The sequence below is a fragment of the Alligator mississippiensis genome, chromosome 4 (genome assembly GCF_030867095.1).
Source record: "Alligator mississippiensis isolate rAllMis1 chromosome 4, rAllMis1, whole genome shotgun sequence".
Lineage (NCBI taxonomy): Eukaryota > Metazoa > Chordata > Crocodylia > Alligatoridae > Alligator > Alligator mississippiensis.
Genome location: NC_081827.1, coordinates 161,989,904 through 162,011,985, shown reverse-complemented (window position 1 = coordinate 162,011,985; position 22,082 = coordinate 161,989,904). Strand labels below are relative to the sequence as shown.

Genomic DNA, 22,082 nt, shown 5'->3' with positions numbered 1-22,082 from the left:
GTTTAGGTTAGATATTAGGAACAATTTTCTCAGTAGGAGGGTAGTAAAGCACTAACAGGTTACCCAGAGAGGGGGTGGAAGCTCCGTCCTTAGAGGTTTTCAGGACCCGGCTAGTCAAAGCTCTGGCTGGGGTGATCTGGTTGGGGATGATGGTCCTGCTTTGAGCAAGGCGTTGGACTAGGTGCCCTCCTGAGGGCCCTTCCAACCCTAACTGGCTCTGATTCAAAGTGGCAGCCAGTTTTGGTGGGGGGGGGGCTTTCACCCTCAAAGCAGAGAAAAGTGTGGAGGATGGCAGAGAAGGCCGTCTAGTCTCCTGTCGAAAGACCTGCAACTCTTGGCAGGGGAGATACCATGAGGTGGCTTTTGGCCCGGGGTGGTTTTACTGACCCGGGAGGGGAGATCCCCGTCTTCTCGCCCTTGAATGGCTTGGTGCAGCCGAGGGTGGAGTCCCGTCCCTGCCTGGCGCGGGAGTCCACTAGAGCCTCGCAACGGGGGGGTGTCGGCTACACGCTTGAGGGCGGTGGGGACTGCTCTCGGCTCTCCCCCCAGCTCGCTCCTCCTGGCCAGGGGCAGCCAGTCTCGTGGGCATCCCTTGCACGCTGGACGCCTGCCATGGGCTGGGGAGTGCGGGCGGGAGCGGCGGACTTGACCCACTGAGCCCTGCTCGGTTGCTGGACCCGGCACTGATCCGGCCCCAGACGCGCGGGGAATTTCAAGGCAATTAAAGAGCCCCGCTCGGCTGCGGCTGCGGTGGCTTGCTCCCCTCCAGCCCCGCCAGCAGGGCCCCGGCCAGGGCGGGCTCCCGCCACACAGGGCCGGGCTGGGCCGAGCGCTACGGCGGTGCCGCTCGCTGCAGTGCGCGGAGGCGGGAGGCCGGGCTGGGCCGGGCTCGGCGCTCACGTGGCTGCGGCCGGCGGCGCGGGGCATGGAGCGGCCGCAGCCCGCGGGCCCCGCCGCCGCCTAGCGCCCGCCCGGGCCAGCGGCGCCTCCCTGCCAGCGGCGGCGGCGGCAGTGGGGCTGGGGCCGGGGTTATGAGGGGACCATGCACCTGCTGCAGAGCTGGGGGCTGGCGGCGCTGCTCTCCCTCCTGCCTCCGTCAGGTAAGCGGCCCCCTCCCCGCCTGACACCCCCCCCCCGCCCTGCTTGCTGCCACTGCGGTCTTTTCCGCTGCATCCGCAGTGCCTCCCTCCCTCCACCCGCCTGTCCCTCCCCGCCTCTGGGAGATGAGGCAACACTCCCTCCCCTGCCCCCTTCACCCCCAGCTTGGCCTTGCACCCCCATCCCCATCGCCATCCCCGCCTGGCACTTGTAATGCAGCTGTGCCTTGTACTCTCCTTTGGCCCCCCTGGCAGGTCTCGCTCAGGCAGCTGTGCAGCCCGGTGCTTGGCGGCGGAGGTCTCCCAACACCCGATGGGACCCCAGGCCGGTTGCTTCAGAAATCACCCACCCCAGCAGGTTAGTGAGGCAGATCTCAGGAGGAGAAGTCCAGAAGCATCAGCTGGATACCAGGGTCAGGAATGAGCCTCAAGGCGGAGGCCCTGTAAGTGAACCTGTACAACCGTCCCGTTTAACACTCTGTCTTTCAGGGCATCGGCAGGAGGGGGCAGGGTCCCCACGGGGCCGGGGGAGGCAGAGAGGCTTGTCCCGCGGGGCTGGGAGGAGAGCCAGAGGGCACCGCGCGCCATCTGGAAGGGCTGGGTGGCAAGGCACCCTCCTGAGTTGAAGGTGGGGGTCTTCTATTCCTTAGAGAGCAGGTGGGAGCAGTGTGGGGGCTTGCCTGGGGTGCCCCACAGCAGAGCTGAAGTCAGTGTATCTTGGTGTCGCGACACTGGGTATCGTATGGAGCGCCCTGCTCAGTCCAGTGGGGCACTACACCACTCGCGGTTGCATGGGGCCCAGGGTGAGGAGGAGGGTATGGGTGCTGAGCTAGTGCATGCTGGTACGGGCCACATGGTAGTAGCTGAGTGTCTTTCAGACCAGTCCCTGGCAGGATGGGCATTCCCCTGTGCTGCGACTATCATTGCAGATTGGCCAGGAGTGGAGAGGTGGAGGGCTTAGATGGGCTTCTCCCCTGACCTCTGCCAGCATCAGTCTGCAGGGCAAGGACAAGCTGCTTGTTCTGCATGTGGCATGCCTGCCCTATGCTGAGAGCAGCCTGGGCTGGGGGGTCCCCTTGGGTGAACTGTCCATGGGAAATGTCCCTTTGCCACACCTGCTGTGACTGGGGGGGTGGGAGGGATGGGGGGTGGGGGGAGGATTTTGGGGGAAGGGGGGCTCCTTTCTCTGGTTTGTTTTCCAGTTTGGGTTTAGATGAGGGCCTTGGCATGTGGGTGTCGATACCTTCAGCACAGATTTGGCTGCCACGAAACCAAACTCCCAGCTTGCTCTCGTGCCCCCTGTCCAGGCACAGTGCACAGCGTGGGGGTGGTGTTGTCAGGGAGCTGCTTGCAGTGGAACCATCCCTGGCCAAACCAGAGGATTTGGTCTCCTGGGGCTGCCTATCCATCACCTCCCACCAGCTGCTGAATCTCTTAATGTATTCCATTAAAATCTTGGTACTGTAGGTATGTGTGCGGGTGTTAAAATAGATTAAACGGGAGTGCATAGGCAGGGCTCATGCATAATGAATGGGATAATCACTCGAGCACAGGAGGAGGAAGGCACAATTGCTGTAACCAGGGTGAGTTATCATAATGCCCCCCAGTTAACTTCATAGCCTTCCCATGGGGGTGGACACAGTCACGGGCACTTGCTGAAACCCTGCCTGTTTTTTTTTGGCAGATTCCAGCACAAAACTGGGTCCTACATCTGCCCCTGCCTGGGAGCGGGAGTATTCATTCTGTTTCTGTGATTATTCAGTCAGCCTTGAACCATTTCATATCTTGTGGCTTGGAAGAGGAAGGTTTGGGTATTGGTATCTCCATGTTACAGGAAGCCCCATTGATCCATGCCCTGTGAGCCTCCTCACCTGGTTATTAATATGGTAGTGACTACAGACTGCACTGCTGGGTACTGCACACACAGAGTAAGGAACAGTATTGCTCCCAGAGCCAATAGTTTAGTGGGTTAATATTTCCTGGCATGAATCACTCAATACAGTAGTGAATCACTCAATAGGTGCCTGTCTCTGCCACAGAAGGCCCAGTAGACAGGGAACAAACCTGAGGGGCAAGGCTGCTGGCCCCCATGCTGCTCTGTTCAAGCCATCTGTTTACTTCTGTGTGCCTCAGTTTCCCCATCCAGCAAGCAGGGATAGTAATGCTTTTCCACCTGTGAAGGAGGGGGACTTTTATCAGAATGGAGCAGTGTGTTTAGTTACAGCATCTGCACTCTTAAGGGTGGGACATCAGATTCCCCTTTAGAGGAACAAAGAAACAGGCACAGAGCCCTTGTGTTTGGTCACAGGGACTGTTGGCAGCAGAGGTGGGATCTGAACCCAGTGTTTTTTGGCCAGAAGGCCTGCCTGTGATATAAGTACACAGCTGCCCTGTTACCCTGCCCCACCTCTCGGCCCCTTCCCAGAACAAGATGGACACCTCCAGTACATTATACATGGGGGGAGCCATGCTGTTCATTGACCTTCTGGGCAAAGGTCCAATGATGTCCGGTGATGGCCCCTGGGAAACACTTGTGCTTGCTGTTTGGGCCTGCGGTACCACAAGGGATTTGTATCCTGTCAGGGGCCCAGGGTGGGACAGTCTAGCGAACCTTGCTCTGAACATAGGTGTCCAAAAGCCAGAGCCCTGCTGGGTCCTCCCAGCATTCATCCCTTGCACCCTCTCCTTCTCCACACCTGCCTGGTCCACATGCAGACCTTGCCCCAAATCTGACAGCCAGGGGTGGAATCTTACTCTGAATCAGGGGTGTTACTGGGGAGAGGATTTAAAGGGAGCAGGTGCCCAGCACAGCTTCATGCTCCCAGCACTGGTGTTTATGTTGTGTTGCTGTCTAGCAGCTGATTCATTAGATCAATAATAACCTATTTCTGCTTCTGGCTTTGGGAGCAACCTGTGCTGTAGTCTTGAAGGGCCCAGTTTCCATAGATGATGTGTAAGTGTTGACAGTGGAGGGGCACAATTCTGCGCCGCCAGCCCCCCTGTTGCCAGGTGCTAGCTCTGGCTGGGCTGGAGCCTTGCACCCTGCTGTTGGCATAGAAATTTGGGTAGATATGTGCCCCCCTGTACTCCTCCCACATCACCTTTGCCAGGTTCAGATCCTCCTCAGTGCTGCTACATTGGCACCCTTTTGCTTTTGGGAAGCCGAGTTGGGTCCTTTTGCCTCTAACCTTTTCTCAGGGAGCAGAACTCCTGTGGGAATGGCAGAGTGAACAATTCACTGTAGGAACGCAACGCAAAGTAAAGCACAGGGCTGAAAAAAGCCAAGGCTGTGGCTCTTCCCTGGGGAAGTTGGGACAGAGGTCCCTTCCCCCTCTACCAGGGGCTCTGGGACAATTTTGCTTTGAGGCCTGGGGTGTTTCTGATGCAGGGCATCAGCTGGCGATGACATTTCTGGCCACCTTTGGGAATGGGTCACCTGGCTGCAGGGTCCTTCAGAGGAGCATGGAAAGCCTTGTGTTTGTCAGAGCCACTCAGGCCTGAGACCCCATACTGGGGCTTGGACTCTATTGCCTCCCTGTGGGGCTGGTGCAGGAGTCTGTCTGCAGCATACTCGGGATGTGCTAAGGCCTGATCCAGCAGTTACTAGTAGTACTGGAAAGACTCTTATCAACCCCAGTTGACTTTGGGGCAGGGATCTTGCCATTAGCAAGCTCTGGGTCCCTGCCAGCCTTTGAGGCTTGTGGTGGGCATTTGGGAAGAACCCTGTCTTTTGGCAGAGTCTGAGGTCTTTAGAGGCTCAGTGAGGGATACTGCAAAGGTGGGGAGGCTTCTTTGCAGTTGTTCAGATGGGGGTGTCCGGGGGATCTTGCACTGCACAGGGGTCAATGACGGACCAATGCTATCAAACACAGCTAGTTCTTTGGACCACTGCCAGCCCCTGTCCCACCCTGGAATGTCACTATTCTTCCTGACTGACCTCAGTCACAGGAGCTTTTTATGCTAGGTTTGTTTATGGTGTTCTCACTTTCCCCCCTCTGCCTTCTTTTCTCCTTTTTCCCCCTTTCCTTTTAGTGCCAAGCTCTTGCCTTCTGGGCTGCAATGCAGTCCAAGGATGTAGTTGCTCTGAGCATGAGCCTGACCTCTACCTGTTTTATTCTCATTTAGCAAATTTGTGGATGACACCAAGTTGGGTGGAGTTACAGATGCTCTGGAGGGCAGGGCTAGCTAGGATCCAGAATGACCTGGATGGACTGGAGAAGTGGTCCAACATCAATTAGACCAACTTCAACCAGGACAAGTGCAAAGTCCTTCACTTGGGATGGAATCATGGTATGCACAAATACAGACTAGGGAATAACTGGCTGGGCTGTGGGACTGCAGAGGGGGACCTGTGGGTTACAGTGAACCATAAGCTAAATATGAGCCATCAGCGTGCTCTTGTTGCAAGAAAAGCCAACAGCATCCTGGGTTGTATTAACAAGGGTGTCCCTTGCAAATCAAGGGAACTGATTCTCCTGCTCTGTTCAGCACTGGTGAGGCTTCACATGGAGTATGGACTCCACTTTTGGGCCCTGTACTTGAAGAAGGACATGGACAGTTTGGGAACAGTCCAGTGCAGAGCAACAAAAAATGATTAGGGGCCTGAGAGGTGTGACTCATGAGGAAAGGCAGAAAGAACTAGGGTTATTTAGTCTGGAGAAAAGAAGACTGAGGTTGGATCCAGATGTGTAGGCATATGCGGTTTGTGGTTCCACAAACCTCTTTACAATACCACAAATTGCACTCTTGGAATATTAAAATGTGACCCATGTTGCAGAGTTGCAGTGTGGGGGCAAAATTTGCTACTGGGAAATCCTGGTAGCAAAAAAACATCATGAAAAAAAGCAGCACAGTGTATGCTACAGGAGTATATGCAGGCAGACATGGCAGCTTGGTCCTCTTGGGAGATACTTTGGCTGCTGGCCAGAGCATCTCCCTTCCTCTAGTTCCACTCCGGTTCCTCCAGCATGGCAGGAGCCAGGAGGAGCAGGGAAACAGCAGTTTCCCTGAAGCGGGGCATTTTGCCCCACACCAAAATGCTTGTGCAGGGGCATGCGCAGCAGCAAAAAGTAGCAGCACAAATTTGTGCTGATATTTTTTGGCCACTGCAAGCACATGCCTCTACATGTGGGGATGTGACCTGAGGGATTTGATAACAGTCTTCAGATACCAGAAGGGCAATTACAGAGAGCATGGAGATGGGCTTTTCTTCATGACCATAGTGGACAGGACTCAAGCTTCAGCAGGAGAAATTTAGGTTGGAGATTTAGGAGGAACTTTCTGACTAGGAGGGTGGTCAGTCATGGGAACAGGCTACCTAGAGAAGCTGTGGAATCACTGTCCTTAAAAGTTTTCAAGAGCAGGTTGGACAGACACTTGTCTGGGATGGTTTAGTCACAGATGTTCCTGTCTTGAGTAGGGGGCTAGCTGAGATGACCTTGTGAGGTCCCTTCCAGCCCTACTTCCCTATGATCCCATGATGTTTATCCTCTTTTTTCCCAAAGATGCACACAACCCACAGTCCAGTGTCTTTGGCAACATCCTGTGCTTTTGTAGCACCCCCTGTCTGAGGTGTTGTTAATGAGTCAAGCCTCATACAACTTTTGGGAAATATGAAGTGGCATTAAGTCCATTTGGCATGTGAATATTGCAGTGCAGATCACCAGCAGGGCCAGGCCTGCAGCCCACATCCCCTGACATCCAGCCTGCTGCCAGTGCTACCTGGCTGGTTTGTTCTCACAGAGGAAGTGAGAACCTCCAAGGAACGGGCAGGGAATAATACCTGTGTCCTTTTTCTGTTATCCATGTGCATTGGTTTGTTAGTTCAGGGCTGCTGAGAAGTGTAGGGCTGTCCAGATCAGAGTGGGCCAAGTGATGGGTTTTCTGGTTCTGTGGCCAAGTTGACAAAACTGGAAAACACCTTGGTTTGGGCTGAGCCAGGACAGAATTTTTTTGGGTTTAAACAACCCCCCCCCCAACAACGCTGATAATGTTTGGACTGGGTCAGTATCTAGCGTTGGGGGCCCTTGGCATGTCCTGTCTCTGCTTGGTGCCTTGGTTTCCCCTTCTGTAATGCACTGAGATCACTGACCTGCTCAGCAGCTGGGGTTACTTTTGCAATGCCACTCTCTCGCTGCCCTCAAGCCTGAGCATCATAGATGAAGACCCCAGAAATATGGCATTGGTAGTTCAGGACTCCAAGAAGCTGTGACTAGAGCCTCTGGTTTCTGCAGCAGAACCAGGCAAAGGCTGCAGGATTGTTGGTTTGTAGGCTGGAGACGGAAGCAGCTTGCTGTTTTACCTGTGTCTCATATGTGCAGTGTTGTCTGGTTGGTGTCCTTTGGAAGCAAGTGCCATGTGGCTGTGGAGGGTGACACTGAAGATGTGATGGTAGCTGGTTTGTGTTCCAGATTCCAGACAGCTGGGGACTAGCTGCTATATCAGTTCACACAGTGCTCTTCACTTAGGGGAATGGCATGCCTGGGGGTCCCAGCCAGCCTCCAGGGAGAGGGAAGTTTCCATCTCATGCCCTTCCCAACAAACACTGTAAAGAATTAGGTTGTGAGCTCTGGAAGCTGTGAGGTGGCTGAGGAGTGAGTGCTGCAGCCCTCTGCAAGGGCTTTTCTAACGGGGATCTGGGGAAGGAGTGCAGGAGCCAGGAGAAACTCTGACAGGCATCTGCCAGCTTAGGATCTTGGGGAGAAGCACCAGAGAAATGGAGTACGGACTCATTCATTCATGCAGCTGGGCAGTGAGCCAGTCATTCATCTACGGTTCAGGCATCCCTGTGCAGGCATCCTGCTGCCCGTTTATCCCCAGTCACCTGACTGTCCCAGCTGCTTCTCCTCCCAGCTAGCAAAGCATATGCCGGGCTCTGCTCCTCTGGAGACAGCCCCATCATTGACACTCCTTGCACAGGGGGTTTTTTGTTGCAGAATTATCCTGGGATGGACTCCGACTCTGGTCCCTCTTGTTAAGCGTCTGTTCTGTAAGACTGCTGACCTGGAATCTCTGCCTCTGAGACCAAAACACCCAATGCCCAGGAGAGCTGCTGATTTCACTGCACAGACCTGCCCTGTTCACTTCTGCTTGATATGTGCTGTTCACCCAGCTCTTCACCACTCTCGAGGGGGAGCTGGTCTCTGCAGAGGGGGGTGTGTAGAAAGTGCAAACCCAATCACAGCAGTGACCTGTTTCTAGCTATGGCCAGCATTCAGTGCTGCTACAGGAGGTGTGAGACCACCCACTGGATTGCATTCCCAGGGGCAGGCTTCCCAGTGCCCCCCTGCCTGCTCAGTTGAGCTCTGCAAAAGTCTGGCCTTGAGGGCCTGATTCAAAGGTGTGGGCAGCCGGTTGGAGCCTTTCCTTTGTCTTCAGTAGGTGTTGGGTTAGATTCAAAGATACCTCAGAAGGAAATAACCCAAGGCTCCCACAGCTGCTTTATGTTGCTAACAAGAGAGGTAACTCTGTGTGCAAAGAGGCAGGGTATCTGCGGGCAGTATTCTCAGCACTCATGTCAATGTCTCATCTCAGTGATTCCCAAGCAGGGTGCTAAGCAATGCTGCACTGTTAGCTATGCAAACATGATTCAAAAGAGAAACCCAGAGAACCTGTTGTGGTTTTCCTGAGCTCTTTGCAATAGAAAAGTTGCTGTATTATTTTTCTGCAGTCAACAAACAGATGAAAACTAAGAGCTGGCATTTTCTGAGGGATGCCTTGAATCTAATGGCAAGGTGCTTTGAGTCTAAAAAGGTTGAGAACCACTTTCTCATTCTGTCTGGATCCTTCTGACCTGGAGACCTCAGTGGGATCTTGCAGGTAGCACTTCCACAGGCCAGTTATTTCCTTCAAGGGAAAAACAATATCTATCTTGATCTCAGTGGCATTGTCCTGTGTCTATCACAGCTTCCACCCAGCTAGGAACAAGTCTGGTTGTTGGTCTCTGCTTGCATGTTGCAGGTCAGAACTCAAGTGCATCACTGATTTGTATGAGAGTCAGGATGGAGGGTGTGCATATATGTGTGTGGAGAGCCCAGAACTGGGAGAACAGGGGGCTGTGAATCAGGTCTGAGGGGCATGGGCAGAGCTGGGGAGGCATAGGGGGCTATGAATTTAGAATGAGGTGCTTTACCAGAGCTGGAGGGGCAGGGATTGCACAGAATCTGTCCATGTGGTATCTGCATCAAGAAAGCAGAATGCTGTCTGTTCACCACAGCTGAGGACAGGAGGGTTACAGCCTCTTTCTGGCCATTGCTGTGCTCCACACCCCATATCCATGAAACCAAACCCAAACCACACTGTCCAGGAATGAGTGACCTGGGGCGGTCCCTGCCCCCCTACTGTGTCCAAGTCCACAATTGTACTGTGGTCTTTCTGAGTTGTGATCTCTCTACACTGTGAGGATGGTATGTCTCCCTGCATCACCACCTGCATATGTGTGTACACATGTGTACACATGTCCACTGCAGGTGTGGGGAGGCTGTGAATTTTATTCATTAATGTTTGCAAAGTGTTTTGAGGTGAGTGGGGAGTGGACGTGTCCTAGGTAGGTTCAAGCAGAGGGGAGCAGAAGCTATAGGGAAACTCTGTTTTAGATTTGCTGTAAGACACAGAGGTCATTAACAAAGTTCCATCCAGACTTCTGAGTCTCAGTTTCCACTTCTTTAACATGGGGATAAAGCTGCACAACATTTTTTTGTTTCAGTAGTTTATTCCGTGAAAAATGGTACCCTTCTGGAATCCAACCAGCCACTCAGTGAGTCCAGCAAGCCCATCATGTGGTGTTGCTTTTCAGTATTATTAAATGCTTCCCTGTAATTGGATCAGGAGGCCCAGTGAATAGCAGCACCTGATCTCCCTTGTTGTGTGTATTATTTTGAATCTGTCCATCATGTCCCTTCTTTGCCTCCTTTCTCAACCATTCCCTGTCTTTTCAATCTCTCATCTCTCTCCATCTCCCTCTGAACTCCCTCCATTTCTGCTATAACTTTTTTAGAGATGCAGTAACCAGGCCTGGACCCCAGCAGGCAGGTGAGGGTGAACCACTGGCAGTGGCATTCCAGGGTCATTTGTAAAGGAGCATCCAGATGCTGGAGCAATGGGTCCAGGGGATGTGGGGAGGGAGGAAGGGGGCAGAAATGTGGTGTGTATTGTGGAGGTCCTGGCTATTTGTTGGGGGTTTGACATCAGCTTAAACAAAATTGCCAGGTCACCCAAAAATGCTTGTGGCTTTGCTGAAGCCCTCAGAACAGAGATTTTTTGGGGTTGCTTGGGGGTGGCAAATAGCTTCTGGTTCCCATGGACAAGGCCCTGTGCTGAACTGATCTGCCATTTTTGTTAGGACCCATATAGACTTGCAGACCGTTTTGTCCTCTCTCCAGTTATAGTGCTGCTCACACAGTGAGAGCCCCCCTGCTAGCCTGCAGCATCGGGAGCCATGCTGAGGTGTGGCTGGCGTTGCGAAGAGAGGTCTTTAACTTTCTAGCTCACTGAGTCCACCGGCCCCAGTTGCATTTGGTGTGCCCCTCACTAGCAGTGGCCTCTCCAGCCTGCCTGCCTGCGGCAATGAGCAGGGGGTGTTCTCACTCCTCTTCCTCTGTTTCTTGCAGTATGTACACCTGGCTCAGGTGAGCTTCCTCATTCATGCCTTTGGCTCAGCCTTCACCCTGGATCTGGAGCTCAACCAGTAAGTGTCCCCCTGGCCATGGGTGTGCTGGCTCTGTCTTCACATGGCTGCCTCTGCAAGGCAGGGCTGAGGCATGTGGCAGGGTGGGGTGAAAGTGGGGGAAGCCTGGCCTACTCTTGGTCTGGAAGAGGGATGTAGCTGGCGCAGGAACCACTCCCCGGCGCAGGAACCACTCCCCAGTGCTGGAGCCACAGCAGCCATTGGAAGGGGGAGTTTCAACGGCTGGTGGGATATGGGTTTCCTGGGTCTCAGCCCAGCTGCCAATGGTACGTGTCAGTACAACAAAGGTCTCAATAGTCCTCCCCTGGATATTACACATAGGTCTGTGTGAATGCATAGATGTGTGTGTATGTATGAGCCTGTAGCCACGAGCAACACTGTGAAAGAGACTGCATGCATGCATGTGTGTGTGTGTGTGCGCACTCATGTCCAAGCTCATGCCTATGTGTAAGAGTATGTGTGTGTGTGTATGTATGAGCTTGTACTAGGGTTGATGTGTGTGAGAACAAGTGAGCCTGTGTCTGTTAGCTTGTACCCCTGCATCTCTATAGCCTACATCGGTGTTGGATGTGTGCATCTTGGTGGGTGGTTGTGAGACTGTGAGCCATTGTACATTCGCAGCCCTGAGGAAGAGTGGGGGTGTGCTGTGTGTGAGCCTTGGCACAATGCTTGGGCCTTGGGCTGACTCAGAGTTCAGGCATCAGGTGTAAGCTGTCCCCTTAATATTTCGTGGTGCCCTTTGGATCTGCCACAGTGCTGGTAATGAAGCCTCAGGCCCCGGTCATTGACAGGATGAGGTGAGCTCCAGAGCTTGAGGTGTAACAGGAGCTGGTGTGATTAACGGGAGTGAGGGATGATTGGGTTTCCCTGATGGGGAGCAAGACTCGGACATGTCCGGAAAACGGAGGTCAAGCTCTGTACTTCTCCCACTCTAGCACCATGCAGCTCCTTCTGAGGGCACTTGTAACTGGCAGCCCATGATGGGATTTCCCAGCAACGAGCAAGTGGAAAGGGTGTGCATGGGCAGGTGTGACTGGAGAGTCCATGCTTTGGGGCAGGCTATGTGTGTATGTGTGAGTGAGCAGGTGTGGCTGAGGAGACCCCCCTCACTGGAGCAGAAACTTTTTCTGCAGAGCTGTGTACATGGGGTGCATGCAGGTATGGGTGGGTAGAATATGCGCACTGGGGCAGGGTGCACATGTGTGCACAGGAGTAAGCATTGGGGATGTGTAGAGGATGTGTGCCAGGCAGGGACTCGTGAGTCTGTTTACTAGAGTAGGTGTGCCTGATCCTTCAGGCAGGCATGCAATGTTGGAAGGGAGTGGAGTGGGGAGATGGATTCCTAGTCCCTGGGTGGGCAGAGTGGAATCGCAGGGGACTTCTGCCCTGGTGCATGCACTGGCTTCCAGCTGTGTCCATGGAGAAGGCACAGGACACAGCCCTTTGGGATGAGCCAGTTGTCTGTGTCTGGCATGGGTCCCCTGCAGACTCAGACCTCCCTGCTCCACCGGTACCAGCTCCTCATTGCTCTCATCCTCCCATTTCTCTGACAGTCACCTGCTCTCCTCCCATTATGTGGAACGGCACTTTGAGGAGGACGGAAATACAAGTTGCAGCATGGTAAGCGTGGGACAAACTGAGGCCGTGAGGGGAGGGGCTTGCCAGCTGCTGAATCACCAGTCCAGGCAGGGTCCTCAGCCAGCTGTGGACTTGGAGGGGCCAGGCAGAGGCATTTCTGAAAGCAGTCATGGGGCTGCAGCAGAGGTCTATGGCGGGCATCAGGGTCAGGCAGGGACGGCTCCCTGGGAACTGGCTCAGATCTAGTCTGGCGGTGCTTGTGTCCCTGTAGATGACCTTGTCTGAGTTGCTGTCTCTTGGGGGACTCATCTTACTTTCTCATCTTTGGTCTGTGAAGACCTGGAGCTGTTTGTGGGGCCTGTCCCTCGCCCCGCATGGTGGGGCCTGCTCAGAGTTGAAGGAAACATAAATCTAGGGCAGAGCTTTTTCACCAGCATCAGCCAGCTCTGTGCTGATGGCTGGGAGGACAGTGGTGGTGGGGTGAAACATGGAGCTGTCTGGGGTGATGCATGTCGATCAGTGCTCTCCCTTGGAGTGGAGCTCCAAGACAGTTTTTCTGGCTGCTCTGTATGAGCTCAGAGGCAAGCAGCATACAGTGCCCCGGCTGCAGTGTCTGTCCAAGGCAGCACCAAGCTTGGCTTAGGAGGGCAGGCACACACCAGTGCTGCCCTGCACCTGTGTACCAACTAGACCCTCCTGGTGCTGGGGGCAGGGCCAAGGAGCACAGGCTCTCTATAGGGCAAACTTGGGATTTTCTGCACCTCACTGTCACAGCTGGAAAGACTCCAGGCCTTTCCGGAGTCTGGTCTTGGGAGAGAGCCAGCAGCAGAACCAGTGCCAGGGAAAGGAGCCAGCCTGGGTGTCTCCCTATACAAGGGAGAGGACCTGGATTGGGCAGGCTCCAGTGGGCAAGGAAATCCAGGCCAGGCCTTTTCCCTCACCTGCAGCTGCTGCATAGCCAGTCTGCACCTAGTGGCTCAGCAGCTTGCTGCTGGTGGCAGGGAGCTGAAGGTGGGCATGACCCTAGCCATGTAGAGCTCAGGCAGCCTTGAGATTTGTGTGCTGTTAAAAGAGACCCCTCTCCCTTTAGCCATGGGGCCTACTGGTGGGTGGGGTAGGTCCAGCTGCCATAGGACCTACCCTGGTAAGGTCTGCTGCAGCCTGACTGGGGACACAGGTCCTTGGTTGTTCCTAGGGGTCAGGGGCTGTGATGTTCCCCCATCCCATGTGCTTGTGCTACCTGGGATTACATCCAGCTGTAACCTCTCTGCAGGCTGCAGAACATAATGGCCAAACACCCTATGCTTCTTTCTTTTTCACCCTGCCCTGCCTGCTCCTGTCACTGGAAGTTGACGGGCTGTGTCCTCATCCCAGGGTTACAGGAGAGGGATAGAGATGGAGGCAGTAGGCAGCTGTGGGGTCTGGGGCCTTTAGGTCTTACCCAGGTTTCTTCTAGCATTCCTGCAGTATTGGCAGTTCCCAGAGGTGAGATTGCAGCCCACTCCCCTGTTGGTGAGGATGGGGGGTGGGGGGGGGAGGGGAGGGGAGGGGAGGGGAGGGGAGGGGAGGGGAGGGGGAGGAACAAGGGCACCAGCCCTTTAGTGCATGTGGGAGGGAATCGGAGCCATTGGGAGCATGGCCATATAAGTGGGAGAGGACTGGGGAGGGGCATGAGTGGGGAGGGGGTGCTAATGCTCAGTCAGTAGCAGGCACTGCCACATTAAAAAGATGAATGGGGTTTCCATAAATTGCCTGGCTTGTCTTGCTCCCTGCAGCCCTGCCTGTCATGCAGATTTCCCTGTGCAGCTCCTCACAAAGGCAGCCCTCTAAGTGGAGCAGCAGTAATGCTGAGTGAATACAAAAGTCACACACTGCAGGCAGGGAGAGGCTGGGCTGCCCGTGTCCTCCCCTTCACCAGGCTCTCCCCAGCTCTCCTCGCCTGCTCCCACTCCTGTACTGCCTCCCCCAACCCCCTCAGCAAACCTGGAGGGGCCTCTTGGTGACCAGGCAACCCTGCCACCCCTCTGCAGGTCAGAGGCTGAGGAGCTGCTAACCTGTGTGGCTGCAGCTCCTATAAATAGGCACAGCAGAGGAAGGGGATTTCAGAGGCTGCTGCTTCCACGTCAACTTAAGCCCAGCTGCACTTGAGTGTGTGGAGGAGGGCTGCACACACGTGCCTGGGCAGATAGGCACATGCAGGGGGTGGGGAAGGCCCAGTGTACACACATATGAGTGCACATTTCTGTTGGGGCACATGCATTTGTGCACACATGTATGTGTGCACATGTGTGCATAGAAAGGCATGGATGCCTGTGCACTGACAGGTAAAAACACACCTGCTTACATCCATATAAGAGGACACAAGTACGCACACACACAAGTTGAGGTACATATATAGGTACAGATGTAGGGAAAGGACCCATGAGCCTGGACTCGTATCCAGGTAGCCTCACAGACATGCCAAGTGCCAACAGAGTCGTCCTTATGGAGGGGAAAAGGTGCATCTCCATCCTTGGCCTCTCCTCCATGTCCAGTGATCCAGCACATGGGACAGCTGGATGTGCACACAGGCATGGATGCAGGTGGCATGGGCGCATACCTCCAGAGCATGTGACTCAGTTCTGGGTGGCACTGCCCTGCTGCATTCTGGAGCTCTTGTGACACACTGGCGGGTGGGTGTGCGCTGCCCTGAATGGGGGAGGAGGTGTGACACACCCCAATATGTGAGGAACAAACCAAGCTCTCTGTCAAAAGCCTTCATTGCTAAACAAAGTGCCTATAGATCGCTATCCCTGTCGTACAGGTAGAAAGAGTTGGGACCTGCGACTCACTCAGGGTCACCCAGGGTTATCAGTGGCACAACCTGGATTAGTAACCTGTGGCCCTGACACCCAGTCCCTCGCTTCACCCACTTGACCATGCTCCCTCCCTGCTTTGGGGTCAGGGCTCTGGAGTCTCCCTGAAGTGACCTGATATCTGATGCCTCTCCCTGTCCCCTCATTTTATGTTGCAGGGCTCGGGGGAGCATTGTTACTATCAGGGCGGGCTCCGAGGGCAGGCTCATTCCTTTGCGGCCCTTTCCAGCTGCCAAGGACTGCAGTGAGTACCACTTTGGGGGGCCAGGGCACAGGGTGGGGGCTGCAGGAACAGACAGACCTAGCTGCAGACTCCTCCTTCTGGGATAGCATTAGCCTTGGGTGTGTGGGAGGAGACCTCTTCTGCCTCCATGTGGGACATTGGGGGCAGCAAACTGGCACCCTCCACCTTGGTAGGGAATTGGGGTGCCTTGCTGCCTACCCATACAGGAGGAAGCTGGAGGGTGGTTGGTGCCCATGTCTCTGCTTCCCTTGCAGTGGCGTCTTCTCGGATGGGAGGGACACCTACCTGATTGAGCCCTATGGGCAAGCTGAGCACAGACAGGTGAGGGCTGCTGGGCTGGAATTCCATCACCTGCCAGGAATGGCTTGCTTTCCCTCAGCTCCTGTTTCCAGGGGAAGGTGAAGGGAAGGCCTCAGGCCAGGTCACTGACCCCTGCCCACCTACAGAACAAGAGCCCACCTTGCTCCTAGTTCAGCCTCCAGGGCTAAGTTACAGGTGCTCAGAATCCCGTGATGGGATCTAGGGGCTTGACTCCTGCGTCTTCTCTCCGCGCTCAGGTGCCAGGTCCTGAGCATGGAGGACTCCACTTCCAGGTTCTGGCAACTTTGACTCTGGTGACGGGTCCTGAGTGCTTGGTGTCCAGTACCAAGTTTGGGGGACTCGGACTATAGTTCTGGGTCCTGGATGCTTGGACTCTAGTGCTGGTGACTAGGATCACAGTGCCATGTCCTGGTATTGCCAGCCCTAGTCCGCATAGCCCTGAGAACTGTGGTTGCAGCTAGAGGTATTCCCCAGTGTACCTTTACCCCTTATTGCCATGGCAGCAAATGAAAGGAGACTCCACTTACATTAGCTCCCCATACCCTAGGTATACCCTCATACCTCAGCACTGACCTGTCTCTACAGAATGGATTGGTTTGGGGGTCTTCAGAACTCAGCAGGGTTTTCTGGCCACACAGAGCCTCTCTGAGTCTTTGCATGTGTCCATGGCCCCAGGTTGGTGTTCCCCGCCCTGCCACTTCTCCCCTGGCCCAACACACCTTCAGGGTGGTAACCCAGCTGCCTGGCAGCAGGTAATGACTGAAATCCTATCCTGGTATTTTCCATCCCTGCAACCCTGCTGCTGGCCCATCCTTTAGGAAACTGCCCCCCTCAGGCTGCCCGCAGTCATCAATTAATGATCCGGTGGTGTCAGTGTAGTGCAAGGCAGGAGGGAGGGGTTACTTAGGGGTGAAGCCTGAAGGCAGAGCTTCTGGGGCAGGGAGATGGGCTCCATCGCTGAGACTTGCCTCCTCATCTGAGTGAGGCTTACTTACACCAGGGCCTTGGCACTGGGGCCAAGGTGTGCAGCCAGGGAAGTTCCAGTTAGGCTGGTGCTGGGACCCAGGTCACAGAGTAGTGGGGAGGCCAGTGTCAGGGGATGCACTGCACTGGGGGGGGGTCAGGAACATGCACTCTGTGGAGCCCTCTACCTCCTTTCTATGGGGCCTGTCACAAAGCCCTTGCCCTGTGAGGATTTCACAGGAATGGGGCTCCATCCTACCCAGTGATATCCTGCGTCCAGCAGGTTCAGCAGCACACAGCAAAGGTAGTCAGTGGTGGAGCCCCTGTTCTCTGACCGTGTCTCTTGTAGGTGGGAAACATAAGCATGCTTACTTGGGGCTGCTTTGGGGTCCTATGTAGGGTTACCATATTTCCAGTTTCAAAAAAGAGGACACCTGTTGGGAGGTGGTGATATGCCTGTGCTCATGCCCTGCCCCTGCACCTCACTCCCAAGCCACAGCACCCACAGCCCTGCTGCTATCTCTCACTCCTCACCCACAATCCCCCACCCCCCAGACCATGCTGGTGCCCCTCACTCCTGAGTTGAGACCCCTGGCCCTGCCAGTGCCCCTCACTCCCTGCCTACAGTCCCCACCCCACTGGGCCAAGCTGGTGCCCCTCATGCTCAACCTGGAGCCCCCTGCTCCCCCCGCTAGCCCTGCTAGTGCCCCTCACTCCTGACCTTCAGTCCCCTGCCCCCCAGCCCTGCTGCCTATGCAGCTTCCTGCTGCTCCTGAAGAACCCTCCACCCCCTTCCCCTGCTGGCCGTTGCCTGGGCTTGTGAGCAGATGCATGTAATGCCCTGGCCTCCAATCCTCCTCTCCTGCTTCCCCCAGCCCCAAGCAGCTCCTTGCTAGGGCAAGCTGGAAAGTGCCAGGAAAAACTTCAGTGCTGAGCAGAGGCAGAGCAAAATCTTGGACATTTTTTTATATTTTTAAAAACTTCCCAGAAGGAGATGGGAGAACCCAAGAAGAGGACATATCTGGGAAAACCCACATGTATGGTAACCCTAGTCCTCTTTGCAAATCCTTGGCTTTGGGACTGTTTGTGCAGGACTTGGCAGGGTGGAGGTTGGGTGGGGGTGTCAAGCTGCCAAAATGCCCTATTTCTCCTGCTCTTCTTTGTAACATGGGGTGCTTGCTCTCTACTCAGAGGCTTGGTCAGATGGGGGTGCTCTGTGGTCTTATTCCTGGCTCTTGCTCAGCATGGCTTGAATACCAGGGACCTCTCTTGAGAGGCTCTGATGAAACTTGAGAAGACTTCAGTGTACCCCAGCTATGCTCCCTTCCCTTGCTGCTCCGGGAAGAGAACTGGGCAGTGACATTAGTAACATCTCACTCCACAGCCTCTTTCACTCTGGTTCTCCTCATGCACAGGGCTCACTCACCGGCTTCCTGCCCCTCTGTGTTAGGGCAAGGCAGGGTTAGCAGTGGCATGGTGGTACTGCTCAGTGGTTGCTCACCAGTGCTGTGGCACAGCCCCCACTGGTTCTGATCATGAGTGGAGAATAATCCTATATATACCTGGTGCTGGCAGGATTTGGTGAGGCAGATGAAACCACCCCAACTGGGACATGGACTTCTTATCTAGACTCATGTTCCCAGCCCATGCATGGACCACCCCTCCCAGTACATGCTTGGCAGACAAAAGTATCTTGACTCCTGGGGCTGGGTCCTATTCTGGGACAGTGAGGGTGGCCCAGGTGAGAGTGTGGCCTTCCTTTTTTCTTGTTCCCTGCAGCAGGGGCCTCAACCTCACCTGATCCAACACATGCCTGCTCCTCACCATCGTCAGGGCTGCACAGAGCCAGGTGAGTGGTGCCTGTGGGATTTGTACCTAAATGACAGAGGTCCAGAGGCCTGTGTTGGGGCCACTGAGCCAAGCGGGGAGCACGTAGCTGATCTGCAGGAGCTGCTATGCTACTATAACCATCCTGCAAGCCTGCCTCGATGGCCCAGACAGACTTGGGCTGAGGATTGAGTTCTCCTCCCTCATGCAGACCTGGGCAAACAGGCTCACTTGGAACAGTTTTCAGAAAAATCCTGGACCCGGTGTTTCCATAACATTGTATGAATTTGTGTTGGTTTCCCCAGGAAATTATTTACTACAATTTAAATATGGGAAAGTTTCAGGTTGTCAGTGACTTTCCAGTTCAAAATTGCCTTTAATTTTATTTTCAAAAAGTAAGATCAAAGGTAAAGGTCAAAGTTCAAAGCACAGTGTTTTGTTCAGTCCCAGATGAACATTTTTGGGATTTGTACATTTCTATATTAGATTCCTCCAATACTGCAATATTTCTTTTTGGTTCCTTCCTCCACCCTTGCCAAAGACAAATTATTTTTAACTTTTCAAAATTGCCTGTGAGCTGTAAACTTATCCTCCCCCAGCTGTGTTTGCTGGGTCACTTGGCCAGGGGGGTTACCCAGCCCTCCTGGCCTGCAGAGACCTCACCAGACTGGCCTCACGTTGGTCCACAGCCCTCTGACCCTTGGCATTTTTGAGAGCCCTCCATTGCTCCCTTGGGGCTTCAGCCTCATCACCTTCCACTTGTTGTGTCCTCCCCTTATGTTCCCAGGCTGTCTGGCTGCTGCACTGAATCACTATGTCCCAGCCAGTTTACCAAAACTGAGGCGGCGGCGGCAGGTAGGGGCTCTACTTAGCCAACCAGCTGGGGAGGGGGCAGGTGGGGCTGCTTCTCAGCAGGGAGGGGAGGGAGTGATGGGGATACACACGTAGGGGTCCTATATAGCTAGCCCTTTGCTGCAGCACAGGGGCTATGACCACGCTGCCAATCCCATAGTGCTGCATGGGAGCTGTCCTGATATGGAAAAGGCAGAGGAGCTTCTCCAGCAGGCAATACCCAGACTGGCCTGGCTTCTGCCCCTGGGGTCCCTTTGTGGCAAGGATGACTCTGTGACTCCTGCTGGCTCTCTCCCTCCAATGTGGCTGCAGGGTCACAATGGGAGTAGCAAATCTGCCTGTCACAGGAGCTGTTGATTCAGGCCAACACATCCCACATGTCATGCCTGTGCATCAGGATGTGGCCTCCTGGCCTTGCCATTCATTTCTCTTGGATGTGGGATGGGATAGAATCAGATGGCCTCTGGAGAGCCCTCCCAGCCCACCCTTCGGTAATCTTCTGGTGGAGGTATTTGCAGCTGCCCCTACTCCCCTGGGGCTCTGTTGAGACCTGGCAGGGGACAAAGCATAGGCCAGCCTGTACTGTTCTTTGCAGGCAAGGGAGAACAGAAGGCCATGCTGGAAGCTGGCACCTCTTTGCTTCTCTGCCCTAGGCCAGGAAAGCTTCCACTGGCTTGTCAAAGCCCTGCAGGAGTGTGGGCACTGGGTCCTGACCTTCCTGCTGCCCCCACCCCCAGTATACTGTACCCTGGGGGAACTTGGCCCCTGCTTCCTTATTTCTTCACAGAAAGGAAAGCTGACTGCTCAGGGGAGCTGCCCAATGGGAGCTGTGTGAGGCCAGAGCTGGCCATGAGACAGGCTCAGCAGCTGCCGCTCCAGCCCCAAGTGAGGCAGGCATCCAGGCGAGCAGGCCATGAGTGAGCCCAGAGCCACAGCCTGTCTGTATCCAGCAGCAAAACGTTCCCTTTGTCTCTGCCCATTCCCTCAGTCCCCCGGACGTCCCTGTCCACGCATGGATGACATCACCTTGAGTCTCTCTCACATCTCTCCTTTGCCCCCTCAGGTGCGGCGAGCTCAGCACACTGTCCACAGCGAGACCAAGTACATTGAGCTTGTGGTGGTCAACGACCATCAGCTGGTGAGTGATGCAGCCCAGGCCTCTGCCTTTCTGAGAGGAGGGGGCTTAGCCCACCCACCAGTGTGTGGTATCTCCTGCTGTGCTTGATGTCAGGGGCTGGATGTACAAAGGAAAAGCTGCCCGCTGTATGGGGGGAGCTCTGGACTACTCGGGCCACTGGGAGTGCTGTTAGGACCAGTTCAGGGGCCGTCCTCCATTGTCTGTGCTCTTTTCCAGTTTGGGCAGCTGCGCAAGTCTGTGTTCCTCACCAGCAACTTTGCCAAGTCTGTGGTGAACCTGGCTGACATGGTGAGTGCTGTGAGAGTGACCCCCTGCCAGGGGGGACTGCTCCTTTTGTCTGGGACAGGAGAGGGGGAAGGGTCTTGAGGTGGAGTGGGACAGGCAGTGGGCCTGGGTCCAGCTGGGAGAGCCCTCTGGGGAGGGCTCTCTCATCCCAGGAAACGGCATGGTTTCAAAGGATGCTGGGAATGTAATGTCTTGCCTCCTTCCTCTCACCCTTTAGATCTACAGGGACCAGCTGAATACCCGTATCATGCTGGTGGCCATGGAAACGTGGGCCTTGGAGGACAAGATCCGAGTGGAGGAAGATCCGTTGGAGACCCTAGGCGAATTCATGAAATACCGGAAGGAAGCCTTGCCAGAGCACAGTGACGCTGTCCACCTTTTCTCGTGAGAGCCGGGATAGCTGTACCGTCCTCCTTACCCCCCTGCCAGAGGCAGTGCTCTTGCCCTGCTCCCTGGGCTACCTCTGGCTGGAGCAGCTCTGGGGTCCCACCCAGCCAGAACTCCTGCTTCACTCCCCACAGTGTCGTGTCCCCCCCCCCCCCCAGATGGGAGCTGCTTTTGAAGTGTGATTGCTAACCCTCCCTGCATCCCGGGAGGTAAGGCAGGGTCAATGTCCCCTTTGACAGGAGGAAAAATTTGGGCTTTAAGATTGGGGAAACCCAAAGCTGCTAGTTGGTGACAGAACCGAGAGAAAGAGCCAGAAGTCCTGATGCCTTCTGGCCTGTGTTATGTTAGGTGCACACAGCCTCTTCACTCCCCCCACCAGGCCTGCTGTCCTGAGAGTGATGGAGCTGGGCTGCTGCTCCTTCACTTCCTCTCTCCTTGCCCCTTTGCAGTGGCAGGACATTCCTGAGCAGCCGCAGTGGGACTGCCTACGTCGGGGGGATCTGCTCACTCACTCGTGGAGGGGGTATCAATGAGGTGGGTTGGGCAGAGTCTGGCCTGTTCCTGGGGGTGGGAGGAGGGTGGTGCATGGGGTAGGAGGGAGTATGGTCTCTTCAGTGTTAATTCATTCCCAAGCAGAACCTAGACTGGGGGACACTGCTTCTTTAGAAAGCAAGACTGGAGGGCTGTGGGGTCATGGAGCAAGATTTATGTGGGGTCTTGGGACTGCACAGTAGATCTGAGGGTCATGGAGTCATAAGCAAGAACCTGAGGGGTTGTAGGGCTACACAGTGGGTTGGGGAAGCCCTGGAGCAGGGTGCCAGGGGAGGCAGCGGGAGACTGTACCAAAAAG

At 54.9% G+C, this 22,082-nt stretch overlaps 1 protein-coding gene across 3 annotated transcripts in view; it reads left to right on the top strand.

The window, feature by feature from the left end:
• The first annotated feature begins 905 nt into the window (after positions 1-905).
• Positions 906-22,082, top strand: part of ADAM11 (ADAM metallopeptidase domain 11) — a 50,778-nt gene continuing 29,601 nt past the window's right edge. The window contains exons 1-12 of one of the 3 annotated variants that reach the window (XM_059726904.1): positions 906-1,100; positions 1,353-1,540; positions 10,706-10,782; positions 12,336-12,402; positions 15,374-15,459; positions 15,714-15,780; positions 18,523-18,592; positions 19,358-19,425; positions 20,486-20,560; positions 20,777-20,848; positions 21,063-21,229; positions 21,682-21,766. In XM_059726904.1, the coding sequence (XP_059582887.1) occupies positions 1,043-1,100; positions 1,353-1,540; positions 10,706-10,782; positions 12,336-12,402; positions 15,374-15,459; positions 15,714-15,780; positions 18,523-18,592; positions 19,358-19,425; positions 20,486-20,560; positions 20,777-20,848; positions 21,063-21,229; positions 21,682-21,766 (1,080 nt within the window). In that variant the 5' untranslated portion in view covers positions 906-1,042. The remainder of the gene's footprint in view (positions 1,101-1,352; positions 1,541-10,705; positions 10,783-12,335; positions 12,403-15,373; positions 15,460-15,713; positions 15,781-18,522; positions 18,593-19,357; positions 19,426-20,485; positions 20,561-20,776; positions 20,849-21,062; positions 21,230-21,681; positions 21,767-22,082) is intronic. The other 2 variants (XM_059726905.1, XM_059726903.1) reach the window with 2 other exon arrangements.